Genomic DNA, 14,664 nt, shown 5'->3' on the forward strand with positions numbered 1-14,664 from the left:
GTGTTTATGTTTAAAATGGGGGAAGAGGGAAAAAAAAACAGACAGAATGAAAGAAGGCATGAGGAAGTATTGGTAGCAGTCTGGATGAGTTTCCACAGGGTTAAAGTTTGCTGAAAGCACATTTTCCACTTTGGACAAAACAATAGCGTGCAGCAGTTACTAGAACTGAGCTCTCTGTTGTCCTCTAGTCCTTTCGGCCTTAATGGCACTTTATCTGCTGAGGGCCATCAGCTTCTGTAGAAACACAAAACACTGAACAGTTATAAATATCAGCTGACATTTTGAATGTGGCACCTGTGATTCTAGGAAACGACAAAATAAACAAAAAAAGGACCAAAGGATGTTAGGTTGAAGTTGCATTGTAATTGCATTTATTTTGCCAATAGATATTCACATTCATAGCAGTTTCACTACAGCAAAGAAACTATTCTCACAAAAGAAATAAATCACAAAATGAAAATCAAGGACAACAAGGTAAAGTGTATCAGAACAAAAGCATAAGAGAAAAAAAACATTTGTTCATAAAATGAAGTCATATGATCCATTATAATGGGCGTTCAATACAAAAGGCAAAAATAAAATTTGGGGCAGCTTTTCTGCAAATAAAAGGATAAATGATAAATAATGTTTTATATATAAAAGGTTTGTAACACTTCAAGAGCAGTTAATGCCTTTTAGAGAAAAATGCTGATTCTCTCCCGCGTTACTTTCTTGTACTTAAACAATCAACATCAAAACAGTGTCTTCTGTTTCTCTTCTCTTAAAGAAAGACACGGAAAGAGGAAAGTAAAACAGGGCATTTACTTTAAAGGATACAGTACACAACAATCCTTTTGTTTTAAACACTATAGCTGCTAGTTTTAAAGAGAGATTGACTGGCCTTACTCCGGGTACAGAAAATTGCAGCACACAATAGATTCAAATTATCATTACAAAGGGAAGATTTGGCCTACTGTCATAAGCTCATACTGATGTTGGAGGCCTGTCAGTCATAAAAACACCTGCGTGTCTAGTGTGCCTTTTCCGTCACTAGATGAGCGTTGACATGGAGGATTCATCTCAAACAACTTGTCATGCATGAGTAAAGATACATAAACTTTACAGCCCTATGGTTTGTTAAGCGCTGTGTGGTAATGGGCACAGCTCATTTACAGCAAAGCTTTCAAATCAAAGATCACGAGAAACAACAGCAAAAAGATAGAAAGCGAAAACTTAAAATCAAAGAAAAGTGCAGATTTATCCTAAGGACCAAGTGGAACCACAGGCCCTCTCTACTACGACAGCTACTGGTTCCAGCTCATTACTGCACCATACTGGCCTCCCACAGCTCTCTCGGTCCCTTTTGTCTGCACGCACAAAGCTCAGAACAACAGGACTGTTGACAGGCTGAGGTAAAGTGATGCGCCTGCTGGCCTGCCATCTGTGGGGGGACAGGATGGCAGCTTAAGGGCCGGATGGAAAGGGAGCCTTCCCCTTTGTGTCATATTTCACCTCCTCACCTAATTCCAGCTACAGTATCGCTCAACAATAACCCCCTTTCTAAGTGGAAGGCCATATGCACTCCTGCACCAACAAGGGGGGACCTCTGTCTCCTGCAAAACAAAAGGTTGTTGGACACATGAGTGGGCTCTAATGCTAACAAGTTCCACTCAGTGAAATGAGTTCAGTTTGCTTTTCTGCTTTTCAGCTTTGGTTATCTGTGCCCAAGCCAAATAAAAACAGAAACCATGGAGGAGAAACAGAGTGAATCACACCTCCAGATAGGTGTAATAACAGGCTACTTACTGACTCAGTATGGTATTTGAGTTTATTTCTTGCTTTACAGGCTACCACTCATCTATCACTCTCAGAGAAGCAACTTCACTTTCCAAAGTCCTGGAGATTTTACAAAGTGTGGGTTGGCCAACAATAAATAATCTCAGAAATACTTCAAACTAAAGCCCGTCTTCTGGCATTTAGCCACCAGGACTGTAGGAAGCTTTATTTGGCAGAAGACAAAGAAAGTAGTTCTTACATAAATTGCCCACATAGCAAAGATGAATAAGACGGCTTGACTAAATCTTGTCGTCCCCTCGTGGTTTTTACTTTAGACTGCATTGTACAATCAGTCATGTTAACCAGCATCTTTCCTTGTACTCCACTAAACCCTGATTTAAAACAGCATGAGCAGACAAATGCATTTCTGCTAGCAAGCCTCTGTGGACGTCTTTCAGCACAAAGGCTTATTAACTGTTGACAGAACACGTTCTGCCGGTGAGGTGGATGAGATGAGAAGAAGGAGACTACTGCAGAGTTGGACTTTGCAGCAATGCTGGGAGGACAATTTAAAACATGGGACAGGGGGTTGGTCACGGAGTGGTCACACAGATGGACTGATAAAACACTTCTCACTGACAAAGCAGAAATATTGTGCTGACAGGCCAAAAGAGACTGAGTAACTATCGGGCAAAGCAGCAGTCAGGAACAGACGCATGGGCTTGAGTGTCTTTCCTGGTCAAACGAAGACTGTGTGCTGCTGTTGATGTATAAAAAACCTTGATGAGTGTCAACACCATGGTCTGCCTGCAGATCTGTCATGGTGGCTGAAAAAACATTTTGATGTTGATTATTTGTCTGGGTTTTTTTGTGCGTATGTGGGTGTGTTACTGACAGCTCCAGGGGTCATTGACCCAGAAGAAGGTTTATTTCTTTTCCATGGCAATTTGTTGATTATACAGCACAATATATCATGTTAAGGTGCATGTGGACTGAACCATTAAAAAACAAAGCCTGTCCCTTTGCTATTTTTTGTTAGTCATTAATACTTTCAATTGCTAGTGTACATTTGTTTTAACATTGTTTTTCTTTACAGTATACAAACTTAGTGGTATTAATCAAAGCCAGTGACATATACTTGTTATAAGTAGGGGTATAGTCAAGCGGAGACATGTCTCCCTATGGAAATGCTTACTACTAAGTTCAAATTAAGCTTAAATAATGGATATACCCCACGGTTAATATACTGTCCCCAGTCAAATTCTACCTTAAATTCATCCTTAACTGACAACATGTTCAGGGAGATGCTATAAAACACATAAAGGGGTTACAAATTTCAAGAGGTGAAGGCTATGAAGACAGCTAGAGAGCCTTTTCAGAATACATTAAAGATATCCAGCAGGTATCCACATAAACTACGATGGTTCACAGCATTTCTGGCCTTGAGTTGGTTCTGACTTGTCGCAGCTTAACACAGACATTTGATACACACACTCTCACACATGCACACAGACTCAAAACATACATATATGTTGACATAACGAAGAAAGATTTACATTATACTGATTGAAAATTCAGTAAGACACTCCATCCTAGCAGATACCGTTTGCAGAGAGTGAAACAAATGAAAGTTTGGGGGTGGGGGGGTGTTAAGATAGATGAAAGACAAAATATCAGCCAACCTGTCAGGGATTAGCTGGGGTGGATTTTGTAGGATTAAAGCTGATGAAGTGTCCTGTGAGGGGGAATTATTGGGAATAATAGGATAACTGTTCCCTCACATGACAAGCCAGCTCCTTTTGCTCTCTTGTGGGCTTTTTATTTAGTCAGGCTGGCCCACGTCAATGTATATGTTTAATTTCATGTTTTTGTGCGTGTCGTTATGAGTGAGTGAATGCCGTCAGGGGCCCAGATTCACAGACAGAAAGTTGATAAACAATAAGATTCCAGTCCTTTCGTATCGGTCTTCATAACATGGTCCCAGGTCACTGACAGCATGGGTTGGCGGATCTATTCCAGAACCCCATGGAGTTTTCCTAATAACTAAACCAGCAGGGGTTGTAGGTGTCAGGTGTTTGAGCATGTCAACGTTTCTGGAAAATGAGCAGGCAAAACACTGTGAAGCGCTTGAGAGACTCAACACCAAAAGGAGAAGCAGGTGCACTGTACAGCATGTTATAATGTTTACTCTGGTCTGCTGCGACCACAGTGTTTACTGTGTTCTCTTTGTGACAGCAGGACAGTGTCAATAACATCTCAGCAGGAAGAATCGAGCTTCTACAAACAACCTCCAGCTCTCCTAACATAAGTCTTTTCAATCAGTAAAACTACAATACACAGAGGTTGTTGCAGTCACGCAACTTTTCCCTCCTTGCCTTTCTACCTCATTGCCTTATTTTTTGTTCCCATCTGTGTCATTATTTCTCTGTATATCTATTTAATCAAGGACATCCTAATTCATTCATCTGCAGAACTGGGTGTGAATTAGTTGGGGATGTTAAAAAGTGGAGTGAACAGAGGCAGTGTGGTTGTTGTGAATGAAATGTAAGGGACTGCAGATAATAACACAGGTGCGGATATGCTCCTGACTTTAAGAATAGCACCCTTAATTCAGGGGAACACACAGCAACAGAGACTGAAAATCTCAATTTTTAACATGGTCTCAGGCATACAAAACAGGTGACAAAAATCAGATGTTAAATTGTATCATTGGACCACATAAAGTAGACGTGTGTGGTGGGAGTCAGTGTGGTGACTGTGTGTGACGAAACTGTGTGAAAAGCGAGGTAAGAGTGTTAATCAAACACACATAAATGCACACGCACACACACGCACACACACGCACACACACACACACAATCACTCTCCCACACACACACTTCTTGAAGGTCCCCAGTGACATGCTTCCCTTAAATTAAACATAGCAGTTAAAAGTAAAGTAACACTCTATCTATAGCAGGTTAATATTACTACACTTGTCTCCATTGTAACTAGGTTGAGAGACAGCCATTCTAGGATCAGAGGAGGCAGGTAAGACTGTTGTCAGGAGAGGCTGAAGATAATACTACCATTTCTTCATGGTAAGAAGACAGGTGTGTGACTACCAAACTTGTGGGGTAGTAGGGTGATAGCCATGGGAAGACGGTAGTGGACCGTGGCAACATGGTCGTCATGGTAACAGCTGTGTGGGAACGCCACACAGAGATGAGGGTTGAGGGTTTGGGGATCTGGCAGTGAGATGTGTCCATGATCACTCAGGGCCGGAGGGGGTGGGGTGGGGTAGTGGCTGCCACCTTCGCTGCAGACATTGCTGTACCTCATGTTCTCTTCCTGGCCACCTCCGCGTCCTGGCACTCAACGGCCGACAGCGCAATCAGCATCTGGGCGGCGTAGTAGGTGGCCATGATGATGGCACGCGAATGGGGCACGGGGAAGCAGAACTTGTTGACGGCGATGGTGAGGTCGGAGACCATGAAGAGCACAGCGCCCAGGCAGGCGGACAGCTTGGTCCAGGTCCACAGGTCGTTGGCCAGCTGCAGACCCGCGACGGCCCTCCAGCCCATGAAGCCGATCAGGCCGATGTAGACGGCCACCAGGTAGGTGAAGGGGCCGGACAGGTAGGGGTACAGCAGCATGTAGCTCAGAGAGGACACGGCAGTGATAATCAGGCCAGCAGACACGTTAAGTGGCTTCATCCCAAAAGCAGACGAGTAGAGGATGTGGCTGATGGCAAACATCAGAAGGCCTGCAGGACATATATATATATATATATGTGTGTGTGATTTTAATCCAAATGCAGTCCTACAAAGTCGCATCCTATCTATATATCCAATGTAAAGTACAGATTAAAGATCAAATGGTGAAACCTGATGAGGTGATAAGCAGCTCATCTAATTCATAAGAAATTAGGATAATTTAGGTTTATTACAACTTGGCTCTTATATTTATATAGTTTTGGCCTGTGTTTCTATTGGCTATGATAACTTTGTACTCACCAAAGTCATTTCCTAAAACTGGGAACTCTGTGATACAAGTTACAACAAGTTTGGCACCTTATAAACAAGCCAGATTTTTTTTTAGATTAGCTACCACTTTATTTGGAGAAATGAGAGCTCCCAAAACTACAAAAAAAGTTGGTCAAAGTTGAACCAGGTGTGAAGTCTGAAAACCATAATGAATGTTTAATTCATTCAAATCTGCTGTTCGCAAGTAAATTTAGCTTACCTGTTTATTTACAAACCTGCACGACTACCTGACCTCATTAGTGATGTCACTGCCTTCTCAGATACAATAATGCTATTATAACAGCAATGACCAAAAGTACAAAAATAAGGCCCAAGTTCAAAGAAAACAGATGCATCCTTTAATATGTCAAATCTATATGAAAGAAGATAGACCTGCGGATGAAACAACTGTAACAAAGAGACTGAGTGTGTAAGGTTTCTCCTCACCGTGGACAAAGTAGCCCTGCTCCTGCCAGATGAGAAAGGCATCACCCAGAGCAGAAAAGATGAGGCCAGCCAAGATCTTGCGGGCACTGGAGTGAGCACCTAAGAAGCTGAAGCCATGTGCCAGTAAAAACACCCACAGGCAGAAGATGGGCAGACATTTGATCAGTGCGCTGAACCAGGATGGGCTTGAGGTGGGCAGCCACAGGACAAAGTATACACAGGTTGCCTTGAAGAATGGCACCAGTTTCGGGCCTTCACTCTTGACCTGAAAGCAGATTAAATATTTAACTTATCAACTGAGTCATAGCTGGATGAAACTGACATGAAGTGGTTCTATGCAGAGAGAGTCACAACAATGTGATACTACTGTTTCTCTGCCTCAAAGTAGATTTATTAAAAGGGCTTTTATCTCAAAGCAGAGGACATGAAATATATCACAGGAAGCAAAAACCTCAAAACACTCAACAGTTTGTGGTTTGAGTATCTCACATCTTTTTCAAGTTAAGAGTGAATGCAAAGTTAAAGTACTTTTTCTTTTGGTGGTTTAGGCTAGGACTGGAACGGTTTTCAGGCTTGCTTTAGCTGCATTTCCACCAAGCGGTCCAGGTCAATTTGTTAAACATTAGGACTATTATATTGGCGTTTTGGATACCATTAGATCTAGGGTTAGGTACATGTAGGAATGGGTTTTAAGGATACTATACCGAAAGTGTTTGGTGGGATTGCAGCTTTTGTGTGGTCAGTAGTTTCAAGACAGACATACACATGTTTCGGGGCTGAAGTGAAACTAGTAGAGTAGAAGGGGAAATGCAAAAAAATAAAAAAAACTCACACTGTCCCTTTGACTCCCTGTAACCTTTTCTTTTCTTCTTTTTGGACTCGCTCCCCATCTTGTTTTGTTTCTCCTCTCCTCTACTTCACCTTCTTCTCTGCATCTCATGTTGTTGAGAACTGTGTGGTGTATTCAAGTCTCAATTTCTCCCTTCCAACTGTGCTATGACTCATATTCCCTTCTGTCCAAATAGATGAGGCCCAACAGGGTCACAAAAATAGACCACCCACCTATGGTTCTGAGAATCAAAGAGGGAGAAGAAAGGAGAGGCAGAGTTGGGAGGAAGAGGAATTGAGTAAGGACTCACTAGTGCCAAGATCACTGGAGGAGAGATGAGGAGGATACAAGCAAGGCAGGGAGGGGAGGATGAAGAAGGGTGCCGAGTGCAACAGGGAAAGGGTTGAAAAACTGGGCTGCTATTTGATGTCCCAACAAACTGTTTTCCAGTGGCCATTTTGCATCCCTCTCCACAAACATTCTGTGGTAAAATAAAATGACGCAAACAAAAATCGATTCTCTGATTGCAATATTCACGAAAGAATAAGTAAGTAGGGCAGAAGAAAGGAAACATGGGGAAGAGAAGCTTTAGTGGAGGGGGACAGTGAGCGAGATGGGGTTACTGGCATTCGTGATGAGCTGGATTTAGGAGTGGAGAAGTGAAGTAGTTGCGAGAGATGGGAAGGAGAGGAGGCGAGAGAAAATGAAAGTTTACTCTAGTTCATGTGGTTTTGCTCCGGGTGGAGGGGAGGCAGTGAAGACCCCTGATTGCACAACTGCTCAATAAAATAGAGGACCAAATTACCATACAGGATCAGATGCAATATCTGAGTGACTGCAAGCCTGCCCTGGTTCAGCAGATATGACTAAGCAGCAGGCAAACAATAGGGACACAAATTCACGCATGGTCACAAGCATGGTCAGACAAAAACAAAAGCCTAGGTGTTACCGCTGTGATTTAACCTTTAAATCACACATCATCAGAGTGACCAAAACAGCATTACGTCACCTCCGAAATGTTGCCATGGAGAAGCCAATTTAAAGCCTGCAGGATGCTGTGTGATGCACTTTTCACTATTTCTTTAAAAAGGCCTATTAAGAAGCTGCAAAATCCTGACTCCTGACAAAACCATATAGTGGAGCCATATCACTCCAGTTAAGCTGAACTACACTGGCTCTCTGTATCATTAAGATCACATGAAGCTCGAAAATGACTAAGGACTGGACAAGAATACAGACACCCTGTTGTTATATGCACTTCACATTCACTCAGATCTTCCACTGTGGCTTTGGTGCATCTTCAGAACCAAAATTGGACATTTTATTTTCAACTATGCACCCAAATTGTGAAATACAATTTCTAACTTTCAGGGATTTTAGTGAACAACTTCAAGTGACAGCTTGATAACTTGTGCTTTAACTTGCCATTTTTTCATGCCTCTGTACCTGTAATTAGTTCTTTCCATCACTACTATTCATGTACAGCACCAGTCAAAAATTTGGACACTTTTCCCTTTCAACTTAATTCTCTCATTGATCTGAAAGTAATGTGAAATAAGCATCAAAAATCAAGCTGGTGAGGCTACACTACGTAATGACTTTTAGGAACAAAAATACATTTTGCTTTCTGCTTACATATCCATATAAGATATCATCTTCCAGGAGCAAGTAGTATGAGGCAAAACTAAAGCTAGGTGTATAATGCCAACTAATGCACTCCTTTTCTCTCCATTATGTACTTTGCCCGGGCTTCTTAAAAAAATGGAGACGTAAATAAAGACTAGGCTAGTCTTATGACAAACATGAGTGTGTGTGTGTGTGTATGTATGGTGAATATATCTATCCCATTAAGACCGGTGCCAAGCAGAGGAAACAACACTGGCAGCACTACCAGACAAGCCAATATCATGGCTTTATTTATCAGACAGCACATGACACAAGAAAACACATTTTTGTTGTTCTGCCGGGATTCAAGGATGGCTCCAAGCATCATCATTACACAGACAGGTCCTTTATATTATTTAATAATAAAGTGCTGTAAAAGAATACTTTGCCTGGAATCTACAAGCCCTTGCCCACTGATATTAAGACTCAGTTATCCATGATCATGGTTATTGTCTGTGGGACAAAACCCTCAAAAGATATGTAGATCAAAAAGTCTAGTAAGGGATTTGGAGGGTGAATACAAATTCCTGGGAGGAAAGTGGAAGGAAGTCAGAGATTCCCATAACCTTAGGTTCTATTCATGTTGCGTTTAAGCCATACTCTGCAGTTTCCAGTGTGGTTCATGTCTTACTGTATCTACACAATGAGAAATGGGGTGCAGGTAGGTGAGAGACAAGACCAAACTCTTGAGTACATGGGAAACACCTATGCTACAAAGCCTGTAAAAGCTTCAGTACTCTTTCAACTCTTCCAAGAAAGGTTTATCTCATTATATCATCAGCTGGGCTGAAATATCCAATGGTGTGTTAGGGCCATTGTAGAATTTAAAGAGCAGGGGTAGGGAATTAATATTCCGAGATTAAAAACACAAAGTTACCAGAAAAAAAACTTATCTTGCTCTGTGCTATTAAAAACAGTGTATGCAGATATTAATAACAGCCGTCACATAGACTATAAGCTACTTTCACAAACACTATATGAGATACTTCCTTTGTTCAAAGACCGAAAGCATAAAAAATGGGGGAAGAACTGCAGTCATTTATAAATGACTAAGATGTGACACATGCTTTCAAGTAATTTTGTTGCAGTCCCCTCATCTCTGCTGTACTGTATGAAAACTCCACGTCTTCGCAGCACTGACTCTTCTTCATGTCTAAAAAACCCCCAAAACTCAGAAAATACTATTACAATTACAGTGTTAAATTACAAATAGGCAATATACATGAATATACGATATTAATGCGATTTTAAACATATTGCGATGTATTAGAATTTATTACTTTTATCCAACTTTAAATTGTGTCCCCAAAGGAAAGCTATTTTTCTACGGCCTGAAAAGCTATTGATTTTATTATTATACTGCCAAAAATGTAAAATTCTCATGCACAATTTATATAATAAAAGATGCAGTATTGCCTGGGAAAATATTTCGATACTATGCCGTATCGATTTTTTCCCCCACCCCTAGTGGCCTCTAGCGGTTCGTGCCTATGCTCGAACCAATGAGCGAGCCAATAACAGAGGCCGAAACACTGGGATGGCACAAACTCTGGAAACTCTGCAATGTTACAGAAATATTTTTATCAGCTTGACATAGAACAAATCCATGCTCGTTGCATGACAATGTTACATTGACTGCATTTAGCCATTTACAAGGTCCAAGGTTATTTATTTGTCATTATAAAGCACAAGGTTGAATAACGAAACAAAGTTGTTAGTCCCTTCAAGCTACACAAAATTTATGTTAAAATATGGTAACATATAAAATAAAACAATATACAGTTATTTATATACACATAGCCTACTCATATACATCCCAGACATTACACAGTGCATTATCTTGAATCTGCATCTGGGGTGAATGTAAACAGCAACAACATGATAAAATGGTTTCATCTTCACATTAAAAAGTCTGACATTTGGGAAAGTCCACCTCCTCTCATCTTGCTGGAGACATCTTTCAATAGCTTTTTGAGAATCTTAAACTGAAGAGGCTCAGCAATGTCAGCATAGTTAAATGTATTGGATATGATAACGAAAATGGTTAGTGAACTAGACTTAATATTATAAATGAGATTGCTGCCACACTTTATCAGAGTTAGACTGCAGTAAGTAACATTACTGTACTGAATGGGTCTTCCACCGTATCGTTGTCCTGCACCCTTATTGCATTATTTTATATTATGTGGGTCATGTAAGTTACAGCAACTGAGACCAGCGAAGAAGCTGTGTACCTGGATTTGGTGAAACAACAATATATCTAAATTGAATGTTATGAAGCAAACGACTTCAGATCCTTGCAAATCAAGCTGGCTGCCCCTACCTTGCACCATATTGGTTTTATAAAAAACTGCTCCACATTTGCTTTAAATAAATTTCTTACAGGCTTAAATCAACACTTTGGCATAATACTAATACAAAGGATATTAATATGGATTGTTTTAGCTGGTGAAGTGATGTGGCAAGCCATGCAACTATAGTATTTTGCAACGGATAATGTTAGCAACTGGTCGCTGTTAGCCGTCAAGCTAGCGTTATCTAACTTGAGCCAACTGAAACACAAAACCACAAGAGCCTATATTTCACATGCTTTGCGGTAATATATGACATTAAAAAAGTGATTAATTAAATAAAATAAACTTCATATAGCCCCTTTAATCTTCAATTTAAAAAACTTATCTTAGCTGACTTAGACTATTGCTGTAATGTCTAATGTAGTTGTTCTTCTCTAACAAACACTGCAATCAAAAGTGATGAAAGTGATGAAAAAAGCCTAATTGCTTGGTGGAATTCATATGTCTACAGTGGATGTAATAAAAAAAAAATTATTTTAGGCTCAGCCTAGTTCTCACGTTCAGTATCTTGTAGCTGAATGAGATTGTCAGGGTTTTGCAGCATGGTATCACCTCAGCTGTAACTTACTTCACTCACATTGATTGAGGTGTCAGTTTGTCTGCATGGACACTGAAGGAGACATTAGCAATGGCTATGTGCCCTGTGTCACAGTCACCTGTCACCAGCATAATAGAACATAACCTATTGCCTTAAGAATCAGTGTTCTTGTGTTGACATCTGAATGATCCCATGATAAAGAAAGGCTGTGACACATACATGACACCTGCATCTGTGTTCTGTTAAAGAATAATATAGTTAATGATTAGCTGTATTTGCATGGTCACTAACAAGCAATAGGTTTTTTGTTGCAGTGAACAACAGGATGGAATGACTACTTTTTCCAAAGTGGCCTGGTATCTAAATCCAAAGAAACAATGGTACCAATCAAATAATTCTTACAAATTGTTTTATGTTCTTTTGATCTACAGACATGCGGTGCTTTTTTATTATGTTAAACTATAAATCAATGTAGTTTCAAGCTAGCAGATGCAAAATCATGTGAAAAATATTCAATCTTGCATTATGTGGGAGGAGAAAAAATAAAAGTGAGTGATGAACATCGTTAGATGTTTACTAATTTGTAACTGGCCCATCTATCAGCAACTTCTTTGAGCACAAACTTGTCTTGCATCTCCAGTCCAGAAAGTAACTAACAACTGTAGCTATTAGGCGATAATGCTTCTGCACCAACCATGAACTCACAAAAGCACTGCACTGAAACACTGAACAACATTCAGCCAGGATGAACATCCATTCAAACATTCAGGGTCATACACCAGAGAGTCAGAAACATGATACTCGTAAACATTTAAAAGACCTGTAAACTCTTGTGTAAATTTGGCAGAGGGGAACTGTAACTTAAGTATGGCACTGGCAGGCACGGCTGGCATGCGAGTCATATGACAATTTTATTTCTATGTAGCATCACACAACACTGTTTCCTTCCCTCTTACAGCTGCTTGTACTCCAAGGATAACTTGAGGTCAGTTGCAGACAAGCAGTACAGTACAGCACAGTACAAGATATGCAGGTGTCCCTCCACACAGAGGAATATTAAACCTGATCTCAGTTGAACCATGGACCTTTTTAACATAACCTCTGCTGCATTATATAAATCCCTAAATTTTTTAAGTTTGTAAGTAAGACTGAGTGCAGTAAAAATATTTAATCATAAGGGACAATAATCAGACGCCTCAATAATTGTATTGCTAACACCAAAAAGCAAAGGGAAACTCCCACTGTATCCCTGGGCTACAGCAGACATCTGCCAGAAAGTGCAAAGTCCACACTAGTTAAGGACAGTAGCCTATGTACTGGTCTGAGACTGTGTGTGCTCTACATCATCTGTAAAGGACAAACATTGATAAATTCTGAGCAAAACAGTCTGTTTACCAGGTGGCATGGAGTGTGGTAGTGTTTAAATCCTGAATTAGAGTTAGAAATAAAAATAAATCCTTTATTTAGTCGCTTTTAGGTCTTTGTAATAATAGAGTTATAGCAACATCTAATGGGGTAATGATCCCCTTTCGCAATATATTTTAGCTCTGAGCAGGAAAAGAGGATGTCTTTTGTTTGCAACAGTCAATGTGATGTTTCAGGATGACCACAAACTCTAACAGTGTTTTATCTCTACATTCCCATTCATTGCAATAAAAGTTAAGGAACCCAAGGACCTGCACAGCATCGTCATTGCTTAGGCAACCAGTTTGTACAGCAAGCATTCCTCCACACAGGTTCCTCTCACAGCAACCCACAGACTACACATCAGGGTTTACTACAGGCCAAGTTACATTACACCACACCATCCTTCATGGCCCCTGCAAATTAGGTAACATTTTCATAGCTCTGTCAAAGTAAGAGGATGCTATGGCTGGTTAAATAATTCATGTAGTGGTCTCATTTTTTGTCAAAATAACCAATTGTCTGTAGGTGCACTTAGATTAATTATTTATCTAATGGATAGGCTAAACAATAGTCTACGTAAAAGCACAGCTATAGCAAAGGAGATGAAAAGAAAGGCAGCTACAACAGAGCACTGCTCGGCGCATGCGTTACTGTGGGGCGCAGGAAAAGAAAAACAAAAGACAAAAAAGGTCGTCACATGACAGGTTTTCTTTTTGTCGGGGTTGCCTTTGGAAATGTGTGGAAACGTCCTTCTGTACGTGGAATATCGAGAAGGAAAAGCGTGAACAGTCACTGCTAGAATGTCAAGAAAACGGGCTCCACGGAACACATAAGTCCCTGCTTTGAGTCTCCAACACATACAAATGTCCATTATGAAATGATAAGACTCTGACAAAGAAGTGTCCAAGGGCACCTGGCAGAACATCTGCAATTTAGCAAACGGTCTTATTTACTGCTAATTTAAGTATCACATCAAGAGCACGCGCCTGCCTTCGAAGACAAAGTTTGACGTGCTATGTAATGAATAATAACGCAAAGAAAACATTAACGTTACACAGTGAATTAGTAACTCAAGACAATCGCCAATTAACCATAATGATACAGACATTAATAAGGTTTTATAATATCATTCTCAAGTGTTGTTACATTGTAGCTGAACTAGCTAGCCTGCCAGAATAATTCCTGGTTAATGTGTGAAAGACACCAGCGCTGTTTTGAAGCTGATACTCACCACCGTTACCGGAGAAACCATTTCTCCCCCTATGGAGTCCGTGTCGGTTAAAAAAAAAAAAAAAAGTATAAAAATACCCAAATTCGCTTTAGGTCCTCCTGTTTTTGTACTGAGGGATGCCGATTGTTTTTGTCCTCGCTCCGGTGGGCGGTCCGACAGCCAGTAGGAGGTCAGAAGCCAGACGTAACGTGGGCAGGGCTTTCTCTGTTGACCAATAGAAGTAGAGAGTCGTCATGACGGAGGCGGGCCAAGACGTCAGGGACGCCCGAATAGGAGGAGTCAAACTGCTGTAGAAGCAGATGGCCTTTATTTACATTTTCCAGACATTGAGCTTATTGATAACATTTGTTTGGATCTTAATATTGATTTTGCACCGACAATCCTTTGTTAATGGGGCAGACTAGGCTAAAAATGACCAAAAGCCTGATAAATCT

At 40.6% G+C, this 14,664-nt stretch overlaps 1 protein-coding gene across 1 annotated transcript; it reads right to left on the reverse strand.

Annotated features, from left to right (window-relative positions):
* Positions 1–343: 343 nt before the first annotated feature.
* tmem86a (transmembrane protein 86A) lies at positions 344–14,387 on the reverse strand. The gene is made up of 3 exons (XM_038705569.1): positions 14,231–14,387; positions 6,207–6,471; positions 344–5,500 (listed from the first exon to the last, which is right to left on the reverse strand). Exons 1-3 carry the CDS (start codon positions 14,249–14,251, stop codon positions 5,073–5,075), a joined length of 714 nt encoding a protein of 237 aa, XP_038561497.1. The 5' UTR covers positions 14,252–14,387; the 3' UTR covers positions 344–5,072.
* Between the last annotated feature and the right edge of the window lie 277 nt (positions 14,388–14,664).

The sequence above is a fragment of the Micropterus salmoides genome, unplaced genomic scaffold (genome assembly GCF_014851395.1).
Source record: "Micropterus salmoides isolate LMB-PRFRI ecotype aquatic unplaced genomic scaffold, ASM1485139v1 Ms_hic_scaffold_8, whole genome shotgun sequence".
NCBI lineage: Eukaryota > Metazoa > Chordata > Actinopteri > Centrarchiformes > Centrarchidae > Micropterus > Micropterus salmoides.